Raw genomic sequence first — 24,135 nt, forward strand, 5'->3', positions numbered from 1 at the left:
GAAGTTCCACACTACTCAAGTAAACTTTACACACCATATTCCCTGTGGGATTCGACCCCTACCTCGTTGGCTTATTATATTTGACACCGACCGCCTTACACTATTTAATTAAAAGTGTAATTTGAGCGTATCAAATTTTGGCGCCATCGCCGGGGAATACGGTTTTGAAATTACTAATTAGTGTGTGCTTTACTTTCCGTTTTCTTCTATTCCATCACACTTTGCTTGTTTTGCTTGGTGTTGATAGGAACACATGGCTGAATATGAGGAAGAAGAAAATCCTTTTGCAGACATAGATGAGTACATTGAGGATACAAATGCATACCTCCGATAGTTGGCGCTGCCACTTTCAAGGTGGAACATGGTTTAATCCTAATGCTCAAAGTGGAAGGGTTTTTCAGGAATTCCACTATTGATGATCCGACACAACATCTTAGAAACTTCCTGGGTGTGTGCGCGATGCACAAGCAGAACAACGTCTCAGATGATGCCCTAAGGTTGAGGGTGTTCAAGTACTCACCGGCTGGGGAAGCAAGGAAATGGCTTCAAAATTTGCCACCAAATTCCATTCATTCTTGGCCTGAACTTGTCCGAGCATTCTTAGCTAAATGGTTCCCGCAAAGCAAGAAATCTGAGCTCCGGGATAAAATTTTCTTTTTCAAGCAACTACCGGGAGAACATCTACATGAGGCATGGGATCGATTCAAGTTATACTTGGTGAGGTCACCCAATCATGGTTTTCCGGACTCTATCTTCTTGGAGAAATTCTACATGGGTTTAGATGCTATGAACCAATCTATAGCCAAGAATGCAGCTGATGGATCTTTTATGGACAAGACATTCGCAAGGATCACACAAATCCTTGACAAAATGGCACAACACAATCAAGCTTGGCACTCAGAGGACACCACAGGTGGAATTGCATATGGTTCTCCCTCCTTGACCAACATGATTAAGGAGAACCAAGAAAGAGATCAAGGAATCGCAGGGCTTGCCACCAATGTCAATGTGTTGACAAAGATGTTCACTGAAAGCCAAACGAAGAAGGTAAATGTGGTGGAGGATGTGCAACCTATATCAAATGAAGACTTTGAGGAAGCAAACTATGTCAACAAATCTCAAGGAGGGTATCAAAGGCAACAATACCAAGGTCAAGGACAACAAAATCAATGGAGGCCAAACCCGCAAGGGCAAGGCAACCAACAATGGTGAAATGACCAAGGTGGCTCAAATCAAGGAAATTGGAATAACAACAACAACAACTTCTCAAATCGGAGTTTAAACCCTTATGTTCCACCAAAGGGTCAATATTCAAATCAAGGGTCCTCAAGTGATTCCAAGTTGGAAAGCATGCTTGAATGGGTATTGCAAAATCAAGAGAGGTCCGACACTTCTATAAGGAATATGACCGAGCTTGTGGGTTCTCATACCGCACCCATTCAAAAATTGGAGATGCAAATGAGAGACCTTTCTAGGGAACAAAATCCAAAGCGAAAGGGAACATTTCCTAGTGACATAATTGCGAACCCAAAGGGTAGTGGAAGTGGTCCAACTTCTCACATCATGGCAATTACCACTCGGAGTGGTTGAAGTAGAAGAGTCCGAACAAGAGGTTGAAGTTGAAGAGCCAAAGGTTGTTGAAGTTGAAAAGGTTCCGGAAGAGTTGAAAGTTCAAGAAGTGAATCAGGAAGAGGTAAAGAAAAAGGTAAAAGAGACACCAAAAGCTCTACCACCTATTCCTAGACCTCCTCCTCCTTTTCCTCAAAGACTTGCAAGGAAGGTTGATGATAGCAAACTCGAAAAGTTCTATGACATTCTCAAGCAGTTATCGGTAAACATTCCATTCGTGGAAGCATTTCAAGAGATGCCGGGTTTTGCGAAATATTTGAAGGACTTGATCATAAAGAAGAGAACTACCAAGAATGAAGTGGTGAATGTGACTCACCGGGTTAGTTCCATCATTGCAACAACCACCGTTCAAAAGAAAGAAGACCCGGGAGCTTTCACCATTCCATGTACTATTGGGGCTCGTGATTTTGCAAGAGCTCTTTGTGATAATGGAGCTACATTAACTTAATGCCTCTTGCTATTTACAAGCAAGCGGGATTAGTTATGCCGAGGCCTACAAGTATGAGGTTGCAAATGGCCGATCGTTCTATAAAGAGACCAGTGGGAATTGTTGATGATGTGCTTGTGAAAGTGGGAGAGTTCCATCTACCCGCCGATTTCGTAATCCTTGATTTTGCAGTTGACAAAGAGATCCCTATCATCTTGGGGAGACCATTCCTTGCCACAGGAAGATCACTAATCGATTTGGAACGGAATGAGATCAAATTTCGTATGAACGATGAAGAGTTATATTCCAGGAGGGCAAGGGTATGAAACTACCACATGCATATGAAAGCATCTCGGTGATTGATGTTGTTGATGAAGTGGAAGATGCGGTTGAAATGAAGATGGAAGAACAATGCCTCAGTGAGGCATTGGTGGCTATTTTGGTAAACTTTGATGGTGAAGATATGGAGGGGTATATGGAATCAGTCAATGCATTGGAAGGGCTTGGGTCCTATACCTATGCTCCGAAGAAGCTCTCTCTCGACTTGGAGAATAGAGCTACTCCTCCCGCAAAGCCTTCAATCATTGAGCCACCACAACTAGAGCTTAAACCACTTCCACCGCACTTGAGGTATAAATTTCTTGACTCAAATGATATTTACCGGTAATTGTCTCTTCTTTGTTGAATGATGTGCAGGTAGAGCAATTGTTGAATGTCTTAAGGGAGCATAGGCAAGCTATTGGATGCACAATTGAGGATAGCCGGGGGTTCTCGCCGGAATTTGCGAACACAAGATCCAATTGGAGAATGAGAGTAAACCAAGTGTGGAGCATCAACGAAGGTTAAACCCTTCAATGCAAGAAGTGGTAAAGAAAGAAATTATCAAGTGGTTGGATGTCGGGGTAGTCTACCCTATTGCCGATAGTTCTTGGGTGAGCCCGGTGCAATGTGTGCCAAAAAAGGGAGGCATGACCGTGATTGAAAATGAGAAGAACGAGCTCATCCCAACAAGAACGGTGACCGAATGGAGGGTGTGTATGGATTACCGGAAGCTAAACGGTGCTACGTGCAAGGACCATTTCCCTATGCCTTTTATTGATCAAATGCTTGATCGGCTAGCGGGAAGGTCATTCTATTGCTTCTTGGACGGATACTCCGGCTACAATCAAATCAACATTGCATTGGAAGATCAGGAAAAGACAACATTCACTTGTCCATATGGGACGTTTGCATTTAGCCGGATGCCATTTGGGTTATGCAACGCTCCGGCCACCTTCCAAAGATGTATGATGTCAATATTCTCCGATATGGTGGAGAATTTCTTAGAGGTATTCGTGGACGATTTCTCAGTTGTGGGTGATTCTTTTGAGCATTGTCTAGACAACCTTAGACAAGTTCTTAAGAGATGTGAAGAAACGAACCTCGTGCTAAATTGGGAGAAATGCCACTTCATGGTGGACGAGGGCATTGTTTTGGGCCACAAAATTTCCAAACATGGCATAGAAGTTGACCGGGCAAAGATCGAGATCATTTCCAAGCTTCCTCCACCTACTTCAGTTAAAGGTGTCCGAAGTTTCTTGGGGCATGCCGGATTCTATAGGCGTTTCATCAAAGATTTTTCCAAAATTGCAAATCCCATGTGCAAACTCCTTGAGAAAGATGCAAAATTTGTGTTTGACGAGAAGTGCCTCAAAGCCTTTAAGGAATTGAAACAAAAGCTCACCACGGCACCTATTATTGCCACACCCGATTGGTCTCTTCCATTCGAACTCATGTGTGACGCCAGTGGTGTAGCTATTGGGGCCGTGCTTGGACAACGTCATAACAAGGTTCTCCACCCGGTCTATTATGCAAGCAAGACACTCAATGGCGCACAAATGAACTACACGGTGACTAAGCAAGAACTTCTTGCCATTGTCTATGCATTTGAGAAATTTCGGGCTTATTTGGTGGGATCCAAGGTGATAGTGTACACAGACCATGCTGCTCTTCACTATCTCATGGAAAAGAAATATGCAAAGCCTAGGTTGATTCGGTGGGTCCTGTTGTTGCAAGAATTTGACTTCGAAGTCAAAGATCAAAAAGGAACAGAAAATCAAAGGGCGGATCATTTATCAAGGATTGAAGAGGTAGGGAGACCAAAGGAAGATCTTGAAATCAACGATGCTTTCCTGGATGAACACATATTGGCATTATCTAACACTTTTGCTCCTTGGTACGCCGATATTGCTAACTACTTGGTTAGCAACCTTATTCCGGATGGATTGGAAGCTTATCATAAGAAGAAGTTTTGGAGAGATTGTCTGCAATACTATTGGGAAGAACCATTCTTGTTCCGTGTTTGTGCTGATAACATCATCAGAAGGTGTGTTCCAGAAGAGGAGATTATGCCAATTCTAAAGGCATGCCATGACTCACCGGTCGGGGGTCACCATGGGGGCAATCTAACGGCAGCAAAGGTGCTCGAATGTGGTTATTATTGGCTGTCGATTTATCATGATGCCAATGAAATGGTCAAGGCTTGCGACCAATGTCAAAGGCAAGGATCAATCTCCAAGAGGCATGAAATGCCAATGCACTTTATGATGGAGATAGAGATCTTTGATGTGTGGGGAATTGATTTTATGGGCCCCTTTGTAAGTTCATGTGGTATGAAATACATCTTGGTAGCTGTGGAAATGGGTTGAAGCAATTTCCTTACCAAACAATGAGGCAAGGAGTGTGACCACGTTCTTAAAGAAAAATATATTCACGCGGTTCGGCATTCCTAGAGCCATTCTTAGTGATGGTGGGTCTCAATTTTGTAACAAGGCTTTCACGGCGCTACTAGAGAAATATGGCGTCAAGCATAAGGTGGCCACACCTTATCATCCCCAATCAAGAGAACAAGTTGAAGTTTCCAACCGGGAGATCAAGAATATTCTAGCAAAGACTGTTAATGCAAACAGGACCGACTGGTCAAGGAAGCTAGATGACGCGCATTGTGGGCATACCGCATGGCGTACAAAACCCTTATTGGCACTCTTCCTTATTGGTTAGTCTTCGGCAAGGCTTGTCATCTACCCGTAGAACTGGACAACAAAACCATGTGGGCTTTAAAAAGGTTGAACTTGGACTGGGCTGAAGCTGCAAATTTGAGGTTAACACAACTCAATGAAATGGAGGAATTCCATTTCCACGCATATGAAAGTGCAGCTATGTACAAAGAAAGGATGAAATTCGTCCACGACAAAAAGATCTTGAAAAGGGAGTTCAAGTCGGGTGACTTGGTTTTGCTCTTCAACTCAAGGCTCAAATTGTTTCCGGGCAAGCTCAAATCGAAATGGTCCGGTCCGTTCAAAGTGCTAGATGTATCTCCTTTTGGAGCTATGGGATTAGAATCGGAGGATGGACTCCGAACCTTTAAAATAAATGACCAGCAAGTCAAGCACTACTTGGGCGAAGATGGAGAAAAACACTTGGTGGAAAAGTTGGCTCTCAAAGATGGTCCATGCCCGACCAATGAGTGAACACAAAGAAAGGCCAACTTCGTCATGCCGCGACGTTAAATCAAGCGCTTCATGGGAGGCAACCCATGCGTGGTAACATCCTTTTTGTCCTTTAAATTTTAAATTTTGTTAGATAGATTTAATTGAGCAATTTAAAGTGTGTGTTAGAGTGCAGGTGATTCAAAAGATAATAACACAGGGTAAAATTGCGTGTGAAAGGGAAGAAAAGTCACCATGGGAAGTCTGCTACACATATGCGGTCGCATTTTGACTATGCGGACCGTATTGTGGTCGCAGACATGGGCAGTGTGTGCAGATAATATGGATGATAAAAATGTGGTGGCGATGTGCACTTTGTGGACCGCATTACTGTTATGTGATCGCACAAGTGCATCGCTGTGTGCCAATGAACAACTCTAGTCGAAACCACCGCATAACACTTTGCGATCGCATAAGGTGTTATGCGGTGACTTATCCACCGCATACTTCACAGGTAAGTACCCCCTATCCCCCCGCACATAAACACACACCAGCAGTCAGATTTCCCTCTAAAACAAAGCAAAACAAAAAAAAAGAACAAAAAGAAAACGAAACAAAAAAAAAAGGGAGAAAGAAAAAACGGCTAGTGAACAGAGCAAGCAACGATCCCACGTTGGGCATTCATCTTCCAAGTGTTCTAAATTCTCCGTTCCTGGTATGTTCTCCATTCCCCGATTTCATCCATGTAAGGTTTAGTTTAAATTTTGTTGTGTTCTTCCTGTTTTTATTTCCCTTAGTTTTTGCTTTTATTGTCCTCTTCGTTTTTTGGGTATCTGCTCGTAATGGGGGGGGGGGGGTAGGTTCTTGGATAATTGGTTAGGATCAGAGTGCTAGGTAGTGAAACTAGGGTCACCACTATAGAGGGTGGAGTTCAATTCGTTGAGGAAGATGACTTTTGCGGACCGCATAGTCGATTTGTGGTCCGCATTGTTGTCGCATAACAAACCCTAGGTAGGCTGAGGAAGGTGACAATTTGAGGCGGCTTTGCGATCGCATATGTGATATGCGGACCGCAAAGCCACCGCATACCTAAGCAGTTTCAGGCCCTTTGTAAGATGCTGTTTGCGGCTGATTTGTGATCGCAAATCCATCTTTGCGGTGGGTTTTGCGATCGCATAGTGTGATGTACTTTCTAAGCATATAGTTTTACGATGGTTATGCGAACCTCATAATGGATATGCGATCGCATAACCTATCGCATAATTGTTTCCTTTCAGCAGACAAAAGTTCTGCGACAGGTTTGCGGTCCGCATAGTGGTTATGCGACCGCATACTTGATGTTCTTTGTAATTTTTTCCTGATATCTGCTATGTTGCTCACATTTCATTTCTCTGCAGATATGGCCTAAGAAAAATCTATCTTCCAAGAAAAGGGCCTCCACCAGGGGTCAAGCACAACAAGCCAAGCGTGCACGACCTGAATCATCTCGACCTACTGCTGCACATCCCTCCCAGTCTGATGAGGAGGAGACCTTGCCATCTGTTAACCTTCAAGCTGAGGCAAGAAGAAAAAGAGGAGATGACTTCCAACTCAGGTTTGGGGTCAAAGGCTCTAGGGAGCTGTATAGAGAATGGCTCAAGAAGCGGAAAATCCTTGACGAGAAACAACTGAGTCTGAACGGTCTACAAGAGCAATACCCTCACATACTGGAGAACATCAAGGCTAGAAACTGGGAGTGCTTCACTGAGCTGCCTGATGATTACATGAAACATAGNCTCATCACAGGCGCAACAAATATTTTGTGACACTGTCTGGTTCGGGGGAAGCGAGGTGCTTGTGACGATGCCACCATAAATGATTTCTACTTTTCAAACTGGGAACCGGGCACAACGGAGTATGACACAAAATGGGCCAACAGAGATGGTGAGCGTGGTTGGATAACCTCAATGATAGCCAAGGGGACCCCTGCTTGGATTGACCCTATGCACAAAATATTCAAGGAAGATCTCACACGGGAGGGTAGATTCTGGCTCAGCTTTGTCACCTCTTGCTTGATATCGTCCCGAAATGAAATTGATATAAGCATTGAGAAAGCTCTCCTCATTGCATGCATTATGACAGGGATCAAAATTGATGTGGGTGACATTATCTCCCGAGAGATAGGGGTCCGGGCCAACCAGACAGCCACGTCACTTCCATTCCCATGCTTGATCATAGCCCTCTGTAAGGCTGTGGAGGTCCCTTCATTGCCACACACTGACAAGACGGGGAAAGCGCTGAAGGATATTGATATCACGCGCATTAGTGACGCGGTGCTATAGGCTCCCCCAGAGGTTCCGATGCAGATTCCTGCTGATACAGAGATCCCAGACTCCTACTTCTCCTCAGGCCACAGTGGTCTCCATTTCCACTCGACAGCCCACCTCTCAGGCCACCATTGCACAGCCTTCTGCTGCACTACCAGCCATTTCGAGGCTCGGTCTCTTAGCTCAACAAGCAAATGCTAAGGTAGACTGGCTTCTGAAGGACCTCCCCACACTCATTAGGCAGGCATTGACTCCTATCCAGTCCTCAGTGACAGGCGTACAACAGCAGCAAACATCTTATGAGGATCACCTGAAGCAGCTTGAGGTGCGGATTGAGAAGATAGAGCGGGGTGAGGTTGGAGGCTTGCCGAAGCTCCGTGATGATGTTGCCTGATAACTAGGGATGTTGATACATTTTATACTCCTCCTTGCTTATGTTTTGATTAGAAATTTGTACAAAATAGTCCCAAAAGGCTCACAAGTTATGCTTGATTGCAGGCTTGATCAACAAAGTGACAAGATGTCAAAGGTCAGATCAAAAAGGAGTGAAACTTGCACAAGTACCAAGACAAGACAAAGCTCAGGCAAAACAGGGCCAGTGTGGCCGCACACCATTCTGTGCGGTCCGCACAAGTGAGATTCAGAGAAGGTGTTTTCCAGGCCAACAGGCAATGCGGTCACATGAGATTTAATGCGGTCCGCATTGGAGTTACTGCGATCGCACTCGATTTAGTGCGGTCCGCAGATCCAAAGATCAGAGAGGTGCCAGTTTTGAAGATTGAAGCCAATGCGGTCCGCGCTCCATTTCATGCGGACCGCACTAGAAGCCACCGCGGCCGCAAACTATTCTGTGCGGTCCGCATTGCCTGAGTTTAGAGAGCTGGAATTTTGTGTTCAGAGCCCTAGTGCGGCCGCACACCATTTTGTGCGGTCCGCACTAACGCCGCAGGGGTATTTTTGTCTAGACTTTTCAGCTTAGTATAAATAGCTTCTTTTCCATTTTTAGGTTAAGTAGATAGATTTTGTACTGAGTTGCGCTCGTGACTTCCATTTCTTTAGCTATTTTGGGCAATTTTCTCTTCATTTCAACATTGAATCTTCAAGTTTAATTTAGTAATTAATTACTATGAGTTTTTCTTCATCTATTTCTTTGTTTCTTTCTCTAATTATGAGTAGCTAGACCCATCAGCTAGGGTTGTGGCTCAACCCTAGTGTGGATAATTGATGGGTCTTGTATTTTAAAGCTTGATTGACTATGGGTGTTTGATGTTTGGGCTAATTCCATGTTTAATTGCTAAATTACATGTTGCAAATACTAGTTTGTGTTTAGTTGACTTTTGCTCTTCTTGAGAAAGAGAGCCTAAGTTTCTAGAATTAGTCCAACAAGGAATTGGGGTGTACTCAAGAGAATTGATAGCCCCTATTAAAGGGTTAAACCGAGAGATCGTAATACCCGACTTGATCCTTAATTGCTTGTGCAAATTAGCATACCCAATTGGTCTTGAGAAAGTCAATTCGGGCAAAATCACTCGAACTACCGAGAGGTATAGAGTGAGTAGAATCGAGCAATGGTTATATTATACTCCCCAAATGTGTCAATCTAGCTTTAGATTCAAGATTCCGTCAATTGACCACCTAGGCGAAGGTCACTACCCTAGTGCCCTTTAATCATTTGAACAACTTGCAATAGTTTAATCCTAGCTTAGAGCATTGTAGTTTATAGAATTAGAATCATAATTAAAACCCAAAAAATGTGTAGAAGTGCAATTTGGAGCAAATACACAACTCCACTTTAGATAGACACCCAACTCCAATATCTAGCTCTCTGTGGAATTTGATCCCGACCCTAAATCGGGTAAAAGCTGCTTCGACCTCTCTCGATACTTAATAGTAGTGCAGGGTTGGCTGCGATCAACTTTTTGGTGTCGTTGCCGGGGAGCTAATGGTTTTGGCTATCTATCTAAATAGATTTGTGTTTTGTTCTTCCTTCTTTCTTTGTTACTAATTTGTGTGTGTCAATACTTCAGGTACAAAAATGGCATTAAATGCTAATGACCCTCTTGGAAACGTGATTGCGGGGGGAGGAGGTTGATGACAATGGAGATGAAGAGGTGCCTCTTGCACCTCAAGGACAACGTAGAGGCCGCCAGGTCAATGCAAATGAGAACGTCCCAGACCCTCCTCCGCCACCTCCAAGAGTGGCTCCTAGAGTTCTTCCCAACCAAGGCTATACAAGTGCAATTGTTTTACCCCTGATCCGGGCGGGCAATTTTCAAATAACCAACATGATGCTGACATTGTTGGAGCAGCGTTAGTACTTCACGGGCCCTGCCACTCAAAATGCTTACAAACATCTCAAAGGGTTCGTGGATACCTGTTGGGGGAGCAAGCAAACCAATGTGTCCAAGGATGCACTTCGATTGAGGCTTTTCCCATTCTCACTTATAGGGAAAGCATTGGATTGGCTTGAGCGACTTCCCAACCATTCCATCACAACTTGGGATGAGTTGATGGATAAGTTCATTGCAAAATGTTTCTCACTAGGGCACATGGCAGCACTACGGGATGAGATCTTAGCCTTCAAGCAGGAGCCCACCGAACCATTGCACGAGATTTGGGAGCGATATAGAACTATGGTAAAGGAATGCCCCAACAATGATATGACCGAGGCTATGATACAACAGACTTTCTATTGGGCCATTAATACAACGAATCAATGCATAGTGAATCAATTGGCTGGGGGAAATTTCATGAAGCTGCCTTATGATGAAGCTTGTGCTATTCTTGACGAGATGGCTAACACATCCTCCGCTTGGCAAAGTAGAGCCAATGTGCCAGAGGGTGACCCCACGGTCACCCATTTGCATAAAGAACTACATGACCATGGACATGCTATAGCAGAACTTACAACAACAATGAACCAATTAGCAAAGGCACACTTGCAACAAGTTCAGAATCCTCTCCAAGTGAATGCCATGGCGGGTGTTAACATGCTTGTGAACAATAGAAGACAGAGAGGTCAACAGAACCGAGGGAATTTGGATCAATTTGACAATGATTGTGGTGGATTTCAAGATGATTGTTATGATGGGTAGAACGAAGAGGTGCAATATGTGAATAATTACCAAGGTCAAAGAGGAAATTCGTCTAACCAACAACAACAGTGGAGATCCCAGGGCAATTGGGGTAACCAACAACAAGGCAACAATAATTGGAACAATCAACAACAAGGGAACAACAATTGGGGAAATCAAAATAACAATCGGAACAATCAGGGAAACTGGGGCAACAACAACAATTGGGGTGGAAACAACAACAACCAGGGTGGATGGAACAATAACCAAGGAAATCAGGGGCAAGGCTTTTAAAGGCCCCCTATGTACCAACAACCGAGCAACCCACCACCTTTTCCATCCCAGGGTCCTATTTCTTCCAACAACGAAATGGGTAGAATTGAAATGATGTTTGAACAGATGATGAAAAAGAATGCTGACTCTGATGTGCAATTGGCTTCTCACAACACTTCAATTAGGAATTTGGAGGTCCAGCTAGGCCAAATCTCACAGTCTTTGAATACGCGCCCTAAGGGGGCTCCACCAAGTGATATGGTAGTGAACCCAAAGGGTGGGAACAATCATGTTATGGCAGTAACTACACGGAGTGGAAGAGGCGATGATGTGAATGCCTCCAAACAAAAGCAAGTTCTGGGTGATGAAGTTGAGTTGCAAGAAGATGAAGTTCCTTTGATGGTTGAGAACGTGGTTGATGAGAATGTGAATCAAGAAGTAAGGATTGATATTCAAGATGCCGAGGTGGAAACACAAAATGACATGAACCCGTCTAGGGAACACGTCATAGACATGCCGGAGCCGGTTGTGCCAAAAGCCAAGGCACCCTTGCCTAGGCCACCTCCCCCTTATCCTCAGAGGCTAGCCAAGCAGAAAAATGAGAATCAATTCAAAAAGTTCATTGACATGATGAAGAGCTTATCCATTAATGTGCCTTTGGTGGAGGCTTTAGAGCAGATGCCTGGCTATGCTAAATTCATGAAAGATTTGGTGACAAAGAAAAGATCCATGGACTGTGAAACTATCAAGATGACCCACCAAGTTAGTGCTATAGTACATTCAATGGCTCCAAAGTTAGAGGATCCAGGTGCTTTCACTATCCCTTGCACTATAGGGAGTGCAGACTTTGCTAAAGCTTTATGTGATCTAGGGGCAAGCATCAACTTGATGCCCTACTCAGCTTTCAAGACTTTGGGTATTGGGCCACTGAGGCCAACTTCCATGAGATTACAAATGGCAGATAGATCAATGAAGCGACCATTGGGTATTGTTGATGATGTGCTCGTCCGGGTGGACAAATTTATCTTGCCAGCCGATTTTGTGATCTTGGATTGCGAGGTAGATTATGAGGTCCCTATCATATTGAGGAGACCTTTCCCTGCTATGGGGAAGGCTCTAGTGGATGTGGAAGCAGGGGAACTCACTTTCAGGGTGGGTGATGAAAAGGTCGTTTTTCATGTGTGCAAGTCAATGAAGCAGCCCAATTGTACAAAAGTTTGTTCATTTGTGGATCTTGTCACGGCTGTGATAATTGATGATACTAGTGCAATGATAAATGTGGAGGACCCTTTGGAGGCCGTATTGTTGAATCTTGATGTCAATGATGATGAAGGCCGAGTGGAGTGCGTGAATGCTTTACATGGAATGGGCTCTTATTCTTATGAGCCTAGGGAATGCTCTTTGGATCTTGAAAATAGAAAGGCCCCTCCAACAAAGCCTTCAATTGAGGAACCTCCGGTGTTGGAGTTGAAGCCATTGCCTCCACACCTCAGGTATGAATTCTTAGGCCCTAATTCAACTTTATCAGTTATTCTTTCCTCTTGTCTTACAAACATGCAGGTAGATGCCACATTGACGGTGCTCAAAAAGCAAAAAAGGCAATTGGATGGACTTTATCTGATATTCGGGGAATAAGCCCCGCATTCTGTATGCATGGTGTCAACCACAAAGTGTCTACTCCTTATCATCCTCAGGCGAGTGGCCAAGTTGAAGTCTCAAACAGGGAAATCAAGAATATTCTGTCTAAAACGGTCAATGCAAATAGGACCGATTGGTGTAAGAAGTTGGATGATGCTCTATGGGCGTATAGGACTGCTTACAAAACTCCGATTGGTATGTCTCCATATCGGTTGGTGTTCGGGAAAGCTTGCCATTTACCGGTTGAGTTAGAGCATAAGGCCATGTGGGCCTTGAGAAAGTTGAACCTTGATTGGGATGTGGCTGCAAATCTCCGGGTTAAGCAACTCAATGAACTTGATGAATTCCGTTTCCATACCTACTCCAGTTCTTCCTTGTACAAGGACAAAATGAAGTACCTTCAAGACAAATATGCTCGTGGCAAGGAGTTTAGAGTAGGTAATTTGGTGCTCTTGTTCAACTCTCGTTTACGGTTGTTTCCGGGAAAGCTAAAGTCAAAGTGAAGCGGACCTTTTGAGGTAGTGTTTGTGACCCCGTTTGATGCCCTTGATTTGAAGAACAAAATTGGGGAGATTTTCCGGGTTAATGGTCACAGGGTCAAGCACTACTTGGGAAAGTTTGATGATAGCCATGTGGTGGCACTTGTTCATTTCAAATGATTAGATGGTAACATGCGTCGTGCCGCGACGTTAAATCTGGCGCTTCTTGGGAGGCAACCCATGTGTTTTTCTTCTTGTTTTCTTTGTTTTTCATTGTAGGATAGGATTCATTTTGGACTAACTGGTTGTGAGATGTTACAGGCTTGTGTAATGCAGTGCCAAACATAGTGGAAAAAAGTGTCAGGTCTCTGAAGTTTTCAATGCGGCCGCACTACATTTAGTGCGGACCGCACTGAAGGAGGGTGAAATTTTTAGCTCTCTGAAGTTTGCCACCGTGGCCGCATTACATTTTGTGCGGACCGCGGTGGACCACTGCGGCCGCATTCCATTTTGTGCGGACCGCGGTGGACCACTGCGGCCGCATTCCATTTTGTGCGGACCGCGGTGGACCACTGCGGCCGCATTCCATTCGGTTTTCATTAAGTAACTAAAATTGTGTTCTTTTCCTGTTTATACTACTTGCAATTTAAACCTGATGTTAGCTTAGGGAAGCATGTCTAATTGACTTAATTGCTTATTTGCTCAACTGCCTTATTTGGATTATGTGCAGCATGCTAGGTTAGGAATACCTGTTTTGCCTTGGTGTGAAATTTGATTGAATTGAGTATTCTTTGTCTTGCTGCTGTGTATTTACTTTGGGACTATGGGACGGTATCCCGGGAGATCCCCCTGTATATTTACTTTGGGACTACGGATTTGTATTCCGGGAGATCCCCCTGCACTTTTACATTGGAACTACGGGACTGCACCCGGTAGATTCCCCCAATACTGAGTATTTTCATTTAGGACTACGGATCAGGATTCTGGTAGATCCCCGCGCACTATGAGTTGGACTACAGGACGGTATCCGGGGAGATCCACTGGATAATTATTTTTGGGACTACGAGACGGTATCCTGGGAGATCCCCGGTTGTTATCTCTGTGTGAGCCGTATTTCCTTTCCGTGATTATTTTGTCTCTGTTATAGCTGTTATTGTTCTTTCTATCCCGTGTTACTTCTTACTGTTGCACTTCACTATACTGTCTTATTCTATACTGTTATACCTTGTATTTCATTTAACCTAAGTAGGGCTCTGACCTTCCTCGTCACTACCCGACCGAGGTTAGGCTAGGCACTTACTGAGTACCTGTGGTGTACTCATGCCCTTTCTGCGCATGTTTTTCATGTGCAGATCCAGGTACTATCACTCAGTCTTATCACCCTTGAGGCGAGGCGCTTTGTAGAGACTTCGAGGTATATCTGCCGCGTGTGCAGACCGAGGAGTCCCTTTCTATTCTCTGTACTAGTTTAGCCCTTCTATATTTTCCTTGTTGATAGACATTTCTGGAGTTAGAGCTTTTTATGTATCTCTTAGCTTGTGATTCATGGGATTTCGGGTTTTGGGAATTGCTCAGCTTTTGAGATCTTGTATTAGTATATGTCAAGCGGCATCTTAACACTTCTACATTTGTTTATCTTCAGTTTTTATTAGTTTTCCGCATTTTGTTCCTTTTTCCGCAATTGTTAGGCTTACTTAGTCATAGAAACTAGGTGCCGTCACGACAGTTCACGGAGGGCGAACTTGGGTCGTGACAGTTGGCCTCCGCGATTAGTCAACAATTGCACGCAAGTCAGATTTACAAAAACAGTTGCTGATTTTAAATTGTTAAGAGTGCAGAAAACTATGGACATGATCTCTATATGAATCTGGATCTAATGGCGGATAGTTATACGCAAAAGCCATTATACTTTCCAAAACCTATATGATTTGCCTACAGATTTTAATCATAGGGATTAAACCTATAGGCATGATGTCTAGGCATTTTATTGCGATAGTAAACAATGGCAGGTCATAGAAACAGATCCTGAATTATTTGTTTTGATCGTATAGGCATGTTTTCTAGTGAGAGTAATAGCACAATGTTTGGAAACTCATGAACAAACGGGCAGCAATGATAATTAGGTTGATTCAAACCTATAGACATGATTTTTATAATTTGCTCCAATTTTAGATCCTATAGACATGATTTCTATAATTTTTAAACAGAACAGCATGTGAATGAGGTTTTTGGCACACACATTGAATATTCAATTTCTTATAGGCATGGTTTCTAACACAATTAAACCAAGTATTGAATCTATAGGTAGGATTGCTAACATATAATGGTTGATCGTAATAAGATATCAATAGGCATGATTTCTAACACATGATAATTGAACATGCAATAGCACACTGTTGGACCTATAGGCGGGATTTCTAACACATTACACATAATAACACATTGTTGGACCTATAGGAAGGATCTCTACCCAACTTTTATAGCAAAAAATGTAAAATAAGAAACCCTTCCCAATTTCACTAACACCCCAGAATTGTTGTTACAGAATAATTATTACAGACCAGAATTTGATGTAATAAATTACAAAGTACGTATAACTATAGGGAGCCTACAGCAGGCCCAAATACACCTGGACAGGCCAGGCCTTCAAATCACAATAGCTCCAGAAGCCCATGTTCTTAGATACAACATTACCAATGGTGAGTGATTTACCCATGTTTCAAGGATAAGCATACAGAACCCAAATCTCTAGTGTGTCAGAGTTCCCAAGGGCTTCAAGAACCCAAGGCGGTGCTCGCACTAAAGAAATTGATCAGAAACAGTTCAAGGAAGACTAGGGACTAAATCCTAGTGTGTCAGAGTTCACAAGGGTCTCACATGGACCCCGAGCAGTGCTCACACTACGGAGGTTAGTGGTAAGAGTCTTGGTGGCTTTGGCTTTCAGCCGGCCAAGAATGATAGGTTCAGAATAGCATAGGTAACAAATGAGAGAGTGTGGGCAATGGTTAAGGGGCAGTAGTTGAGAACACAGAGAAGCTTAGAAGGAGGTTCAGCGGGACTCAGAAACAGGTTCAGCAGGATTTCAACACTTAGTAAAGTAACACATAACAACCATATATTGAAAGAGTTAGGGGAGAAAAAAGTTTACAAGACTGACAGAAATTACCAAACAAGTTCAAAACCTAAGAGGTCTAAATTATACTAAATATACATCTAAGCGTCATAGGATAAACATGTTAACCCTCATCAAGAAGTGAGACATGATAGGGAGCACACATTATGACAAACCAGGTAATCATTGAAGTAACAAAGATTAGGTGAGTCAAAGACATTCTGAAGGACATGTTAACAGGGATACAAGAGCATAATTGATAGAAAGGCCTTAACGCTTATTCAAACACATTATATACGCAAGACAAACATTGCAAAGATTCAGAGCAATATGAGCAAGTGAACTCATGTCAAATAGCACCTGTAAGTATTCTAGTATTGACACAGTGGACTTATTAACTAAAGAAGGTCCAGGCTGTGTTAAGGATTTATCATGAAGCAGTTCAAACAAATTGAGATGACTGTTCTAAAACCTCAAACAATCACTAAAGGGGTGTATGAAATAAAGTGAACATGCTTAGTGATAAAAAGAGCAGAGAAACATGTCATAGTTAAAAAAGGGAGTTCTAACACAAGTCATTACAGATATGAAGCACATTACAGAGATTCAGGAGGAAGCAAGTAGGCATATTTAGGAACATTTAGGCACTAACACACTAGTTAAACAAGTTTAGGAGAAGATTAAATGCTAAAGAGACTTAAACCAAATGCAAAGTTAACAGAGTCATGTATAAAAATAACCCAGAAACACATTAGGCCATGAACTTAAGAGATGAGAACATATGCGGATCATAGATACATAGGAACGAAACTACGAAGTCCAGTAACTCACCAGTTAAGCGAAGAACAAAAAATAAAAATAAAAGTCCACCGTATTCTGAATATCAACAAGAGCAAGAACCCAGAATTTCAGTGGCCTTGGCTTTCAGCCGGCCAAGAACCAGAGTATAGAACAAGATAATGAAAGAACCACAGAACAAAGCTTCAAATTTTAGTGAGATTATCGCGATTCAGGTCTGTCCTAAAGGGAATGGGGAGGGGTTTATATAGTAGCAGCGATTGAACGAGTAAACAAGGAAAACTGTAAAATCAAACATAAATAAGGAAGCAATAACATACAGAATCAATAAAGAATCGGATTTTGGAAAAATAAGTAAACCTTGGTTTTTAGGAAAAAGAAATATCAAAGGAATTTACATAAAAACAGTAGCATAGGATGAATATAGACACAAATAATACTCGAAATCAGAGAATCGAACCAATTTTGGTCTGACCTAAAGAGATCTGAAAACCCTAATTTAGGGTAAGTAAGAATCAACAAGAGATACAGAAAATAATCGTACTTACAAAGAGAAAATGACGAACATAGACGGAATAAATGATAACTATGAATTTTAGCCTATCTTATGCTCTCTTTTGCTTAGGTTTTGGATCAAAAATGTGTAAAAGTATTCCCGAAAACTGACTTATTGTGCTTGTCTGCAGGGTTTGGTCAAAATGAGGCAAGAAAGTCATAATCAACTCATGGAGGAGTTAAAATTGCACAAGTTCAAAACTGAGATAAAAGCGCTGACCGCGAAGGAAAAGAGCGGCCGCGGAAGATCCACCGTTAAGGCGGCCACTATTACATGGTCTGCGGAATTGAGGTTCAGAGAAGGTATTTTGGGTGCAACAGAGACCGTTGAGCGCGATGCAAAAGTGCGATCGCGGAATACCTGACGCGGCCGCAGTGGTAATTCCGCTGAGAGCGGTGAATCAAGGTTCAGAGACCTTGCAAAGTGAGCCTATCTGAGAAGCGCGGTCCGCGTCCAAATTGCGCGGCCACGGTTGAGGCCAACGCTGAGGCGGTATCTTTTAGCTGTCCGCGAAATCAAGTTCAAAACCAAACATAAAAGTGAAGAAATGCGGTCCGCGCTTGTTTTGCTGCCGCGGAAGTCCTTACACTGAGGCGCTTATTATTTCGCTGACAGCGGAACCTCCGTAGGGGTATTTTTGTCCAGAAATTTCAGCTGTGTATAAATAGTTCTTTTTCACATTTTTAGGTCTTCTTTTATTTTAAGGAGCTCGTGAACAACCATATTTTACTACTTAGAGTAATTTTAGAGCAGCTTTAGCTATAAATCTTAGATTTTATTCTTGTAAGTAACTTTTATGGCTTATATTTCATATCCATCTTTGATTTCTACCTTGATTATGAGTAGCTAAACCTATTAGCTAGGGTTGTGACCCAACCCTAGTATGGTTATTTAATGGGTCTTTTATTTTAGGGCTTAATTGTTTATGGGTTAATGATATTTAGCTTGATTCATGCTTTAATTGTTGAATTGGTGGTTGCAAACACTGATTCGTGCCTTTATGACTTAGACTCTTCTTGAGAAAGAGAGACTAAGTCTAGGAAATTCAGGCTAATAAGGAATTGGGGTTCATTCAAGAGATTGATAGCCCCAATTAAATGGTTAAACCTAGAGATAGTAATACCCGACTTGAGCCAATTTTGCTTGCATTGTTTGAACACCCAATTGGGCTTGAGAAAGCCAATTAGGGCACAGTCACTCAAACTACCGAGAGGTATAGAGTGAGTAACTATGTGCAAAGGTGTCACGACCCCAGTTCACCCTCCATGAACATGTCGTGATGGCACCTAGTTCCTACAACTAGGTAAGCCTAACAATGCGGAAGTTTATAAATTGCGGAAACATTTTATTAAATTTAGCAAAACTAAAAGGAACGGTATATAAGTGCCACTTGGCATATACAACCCAAAGGTAAAACGCGGAAGTCTATAATTTCATCCCAAAACCCGGAAACTCACGGGAACCACAGGCTAATAGAAATGTAATATGCTACTCAAACTCTAGAATGTCTAAACAACTGAAAGAAAAGAATAGGGTAACTACTAAAGCTGGAAAAGAATAGAGACTCCTGGTCTGCGGACGCGGCAGATATACCTCAAAGTCTCCGCTAGATCTCTCCGCCTCGAGGATAGTACGCCTGAGTGGAGGTACCTGGGTCTGCACATGAAAAACATGCGCAGAAGGGGCATGAGTATACCACGGCGGTACTCAGTAAGTGCCAAGCCTAACCTCGGTTGGGTAGTGACGAGGAAGGTCAGGGCCCTACTGAGGTTAAACAATATAATATGAATTAACAGTATGAAAATAGGCAGTAATAATGAGTACAGCAATGGAATAAGACAGGCTAAACAAAGCAATAACAATTACACAAGGAACGGAGTAAACACGAAATATGTACAGCTCAATACGAATGGTAACAATGAGGATCTCCCAGGATACCGTCCTGTAGTCCTTTTCTCAACTGTCCAGTGGATCTCCCGGGATACCGTCCCGTAGTCCATCATATGTATATATCCGAAGGATCTCCCGGGATACCGTCCCATATTCCAACTATCAATGTGCAGGGGGGGATCTATCGGGAATCGAACTCTGCAGTCCCAAAGTAAATATGCAGGGGGATCTATCGGGAATCTAACCCGCAGTCCCAAAGTAAATATGCAGGGGGATCTATCGGGAATCTAACCCGCAGTCCCAAAGTAAATATGCAGGGGGATCTATCGGGAATCGAACCCGCAGTCCCAAAGTAAACAAACAAGGGGGAAGCTACCGGAATCCCACATCCGTAGTCCCAATGTAAATACGCAGCCACAACAAGAAGATATTCAGAACTAGAGTACAAGAAAATACAAGGCAACAAGTAGTTCTAGCCTAACATGCTTCACGTAGTACAATCAAGGCAACTTAAGCAAATAGGCAATTTAGGTCAGCTAAGCATGCTTTTCTAAACTAACACAGGCTATAATTGCATGTAGAATAAAGTAGGTAAGAAAGAAACTCAGTCTAAATATTTAAAGTAAAATCGGGTTTTTCAACAATTAGCTCAAGTACGCGTTCGTCACCTCACGCACAAGGCATTCAATTACCAATATCATATCCTAAGGGAAAAGGTCCCCCACACAAGCTTAGACAAGCCACTTACCTCGAACCGGCTCCAAAATCAACTCGAAGTCACACTTTTGCCACGAGTATCCGACTCCAAATGGCCCAAATCTATTAAATCCAATAACACATTGTAAATAACATCGCAAGCAACTGATTCTACTAATTAATTCAACGTTAAGGCGCGAAATTAGGTAAAATGACCAAAATTCCTTTCAGGCCAACGCCTCGGAATAGAATAATTTTCACATTTTCAGAACCCTCGTACTCTCACGAGTCTAACCGTATAAAAATCTCCCAAATCGGAGGTCAAACACCCACTCAAAACTCAATAGTTTAGCCTATGAAGTTCCACCCATTTTCCATTCAAAAATCTGAAATTAAGGATGAATTTGTGATTAGATTAGTGGGTATTAAGCATAAGGGAGTAGAGAATCATTACCCAATCGTTGCCCTCGAAAACCCCTCGAGATTGCTCCCAAATCCGAGCTCCCAAGCTTGTATTTTGATAAAAATGGCTAACCCTCGTTTTTGAAACATTAAATACTGTCCAGAACTTTAATGCATCGCGAACGCGGAGGTGAGCTCGCGTTCGTGAAGAAGAAAAATTGAAGATGCCAAGTTTACCCTTCGCGATCGCGATGGGTGGAATGCGAACGCGAAGGTATGGGATATGAAACTACGCGAACGCGACACCTGGGTGCGAACGCGATGAAGAAAAATGTAAGGCCCAGGATTTGCCCTATGCGAACGCGAAGAAGCCTACGCGAACGCGATGGGAAATTTGCTGAGGCTACGCGAACGCGGGGTAGGTATGCGAACGCGTATAAAGAACTGGCCCCCCCCTCCAGGACTACTCTACGCGAACGCGTGAGAGGGGCCGCGAATGCGAACAAGAAGAACAACAAAGCTACGTGAACGCGAAAGGAGGCCCGCGAACGCGGAGAAGGATCTGGGACCTGCAACAGCTGAAGGATTTCTGCAATATTTTCAAACTCCAAAATGCTCCGTTGAGCATCCAAAACACACCCGAGGCCCCCGGGACCTCAACCAAACCTACAGACATATCCCATAACACCATTCAAACTTGTACCAATCCTTAAACCACCTAAAACGATGCTGGAAACTCGAATTAAACAAGGATTTGAGCCTAAGAACTTCAAATTTCATCAAAACACGCTTTCGATAAAAAAAACCTAACCAAAACACGTCCGAATGACCTGAAATTTTGCACACACATCCCAAATGACATGACGGAGCTACTGCAACTTCTAGAATTCCAATCCGACCCTCGGATCAAAAACTCACTATCGGACCGGAAACTTCAAAAATACAAACTTCGGCATTTCAAGCCCAAACGAGCTACGGGCTTCCAAAATACATTCCGAATACGCTCCCAACCCTGAAATCACCTAACGGAGCTAACGGAACCATCGGATTTCCATTCCGAGGTCGTCTTCACACTGTTCTGACTACAGACCACTTTTCAACACTTAAGCTCTCATTTAGGGACTAAGCGTCCCAAAACTCCCCGAAACCCAACACCGAACGTCCCGGCAAACCAAAATAGCATAAATGAACTTAGGGGAAGCAGTTAATAGGGGATCGGGGCGTTAATTCTTAAGACGACCGGCCGGGTCATCACAAAAGGTTATATCATGATCCCAAATATAACAATCTTGACCCAACTTCCAGACCCCACTAAATACTCGCCTAGGTGTAAGTCACTTACCTAGTGCTTTTTATCAATTAAGGAAAACCCTACAAAAATATTGTACTTAGATTATTTTCAGCAATCAGTAGTATTAAAAGTAGAATATAAACAAATCCAAACATGTTTAGAAGTGTAGTTAAGAACAACACCCATACCTAGATTGGATAGAAACCCAACTCCCAACCAATATTAGCTCCATGTGGATATCGATCCCAACCTTTCGGGTAAAAGCTGCATCGACCACTCTTGCCATTTTATAGTGGTATAGGGTTGGAGCCGATCAATAAACAGAAAAGTCAAGGATTTGAACCAACTTTGGTTCGATTCTTACAAGATCTGCTTGCCATGTTTAGGCAAGCAGTATAGAGAAGGACCCAGTACCAGGGAGAGGTCATATATGGCAAGAATCGGCCATGGAATCCCATGTTAGGTGGGATTAGGAGAGGGATTTGGGGGGAAGACGGCTAGGGTTTGAGAGATGAGAGATGAAAGGATTCAAGGGCGGCGAACGGGTGAGAATGACTAGGGTTTGGGGGGTGAGGGTGTAACTAAAAGGGGGAAATAACAAGGGACGCCAAGATTTAAAACGGTGAGTGGGGCGGGTCATCAAAGGGGTCGCGACCGGGTGTGGGGTTGGGCTGATTGGTCTTGGGCCAAGGGTAATTGGGCTGATTTGGGTCCAATTTTGGTTTTAAGAATGGGCTATTAATTAAATACCAAAAATCCAACAAAAATAATTTATAAAATGCTTAATAAATAAATAAAAATATTATTTATGCAATAAAATGATTAGCAATAATAATTTGGCATTATAAAAATATAAAAGGCTATTTTGACACAAATAGTATAGATAAAAAGCAATTATACGTGAATATAGGCTATTATTGCAAAATTAGGTAAATAGCTTAAAAAATGCAAACATAATTATACAGAATAAAGGAAAAATATTATCAAACATATATGAGGATGAAAAATAGTAATTTGGATAATTAAGTCATCATAAAATAATTTGAAGGAATAATTAATAATTATTCAAGTAATTTAAATGCAGAAAAATTAATTTAAAGCTCTAAAAATAATAAAAAAAATTATAGAAAATGCCTGTATAGGTTTATAAACCAAAATGATGATGCAAATATACTATTTTAAAAGTATATATATACAATAGAAAAATATGAGGGAAAAATTAGGTATCAACAGCAAATTTTAAAAGTTACACACCACTATATTTTCTATGGCATGTAGTGTATTATATATGTATTTCATGTATTTCATGGAACTTATACAATGCTCAGCTCTCGGATCAAGTCAGCTTGTAATACACAAAAATATCTCGAGAATGTTAGTTAATTGTAGAACCGTAGCTAAGTGCTGCCAAAAAAAGAAAAGACAACAAGAGAATGCCATCTGTGAAGAGGACATACCAGACCTCAACATTGCATTCTTCACAAAATAGACGGTACAAGTCTCATGATCTGGAGATTGTACATGATTAAATCATGCAAAAGAAAGTTCATTCCATAGCTTTATAAGTTTCATAGATCATTAGAGCTTCCAAATGAAGATTGCAATCGTGTAGTGACTTAAATTATATAGAAATATACGTAATAGGTGTTAGTATCCTGTATTTGTAAAATAATTCTAGAGAATATAAAATAACGTATAAACAGAAATGGAAAAACAGAAACATAATTTAATCCGAGCCCACAGAATTCACAGTATTTCCTTAAGGAACTTAATCCCCTCCTAGTACCCAAGGTTGTAGATTATTTTCTCCCAGGATAGAACAAATTACACACTGGTGTAGCGCTACTTCAAACCCTAGTGTTTCAGCGAACACAAAGATTAGTAGCAAATCACACTTACTGTTGCTTTCTTAGTAGTTAAAACAATGTAGAAGAAAGGAGGAGAAGTCAGAAATTCGTATAGAAAATCTGAGAGAATGGACAACTTATTTATAGCCCCAACCTGTTGAGTTCAAACGAAGAGAGGTCAGTTACGTAAAACGGTCATAACGTAAATGGCCATTTACGCAAATTAAAACGGGCAGAGGAAATGTTTCCG

The 24,135-nt window shown here is 42.3% G+C and overlaps 2 protein-coding genes across 2 annotated transcripts; both read left to right on the plus strand.

Annotated features, from left to right (window-relative positions):
• Positions 1-459: 459 nt before the first annotated feature.
• Positions 460-2,382, plus strand: LOC109221137. Its single transcript, XM_019385603.1, has 4 exons — positions 460-1,208; positions 1,534-1,705; positions 1,826-1,930; positions 2,098-2,382. Exons 1-4 carry the CDS (start codon positions 460-462, stop codon positions 2,380-2,382), a joined length of 1,311 nt encoding a protein of 436 aa, XP_019241148.1.
• A 2,670-nt stretch (positions 2,383-5,052) lies between these two features.
• LOC109221138 lies at positions 5,053-5,565 on the plus strand. Its single transcript, XM_019385604.1, has one exon. It carries the CDS (start codon positions 5,053-5,055, stop codon positions 5,563-5,565), a length of 513 nt encoding a protein of 170 aa, XP_019241149.1.
• The last annotated feature ends 18,570 nt before the right edge of the window (positions 5,566-24,135 follow it).

This window comes from Nicotiana attenuata, unplaced genomic scaffold, assembly GCF_001879085.1.
Source record: "Nicotiana attenuata strain UT unplaced genomic scaffold, NIATTr2, whole genome shotgun sequence".
In the NCBI taxonomy this organism is placed as follows: domain Eukaryota; kingdom Viridiplantae; phylum Streptophyta; class Magnoliopsida; order Solanales; family Solanaceae; genus Nicotiana; species Nicotiana attenuata.

Bases quoted from the DNA above. Each gene is read 5' to 3' on its own strand.
- LOC109221137 (XM_019385603.1), top strand. From the start codon at position 460: ATGCACAAGCAGAACAACGTCTCAGATGATGCCCTAAGGTTGAGGGTG. The intron at 1,209-1,533 runs GTGAAATGACCA...GCGAACCCAAAG, and splicing joins GGGCAAGGCAACCAACAATG to GGTAGTGGAAGTGGTCCAAC. The intron at 1,931-2,097 runs GTGAATGTGACT...GCTATTTACAAG, and splicing joins GAACTACCAAGAATGAAGTG to CAAGCGGGATTAGTTATGCC.
- LOC109221138 (XM_019385604.1), top strand. From the start codon at position 5,053: ATGGCGTACAAAACCCTTATTGGCACTCTTCCTTATTGGTTAGTCTTC.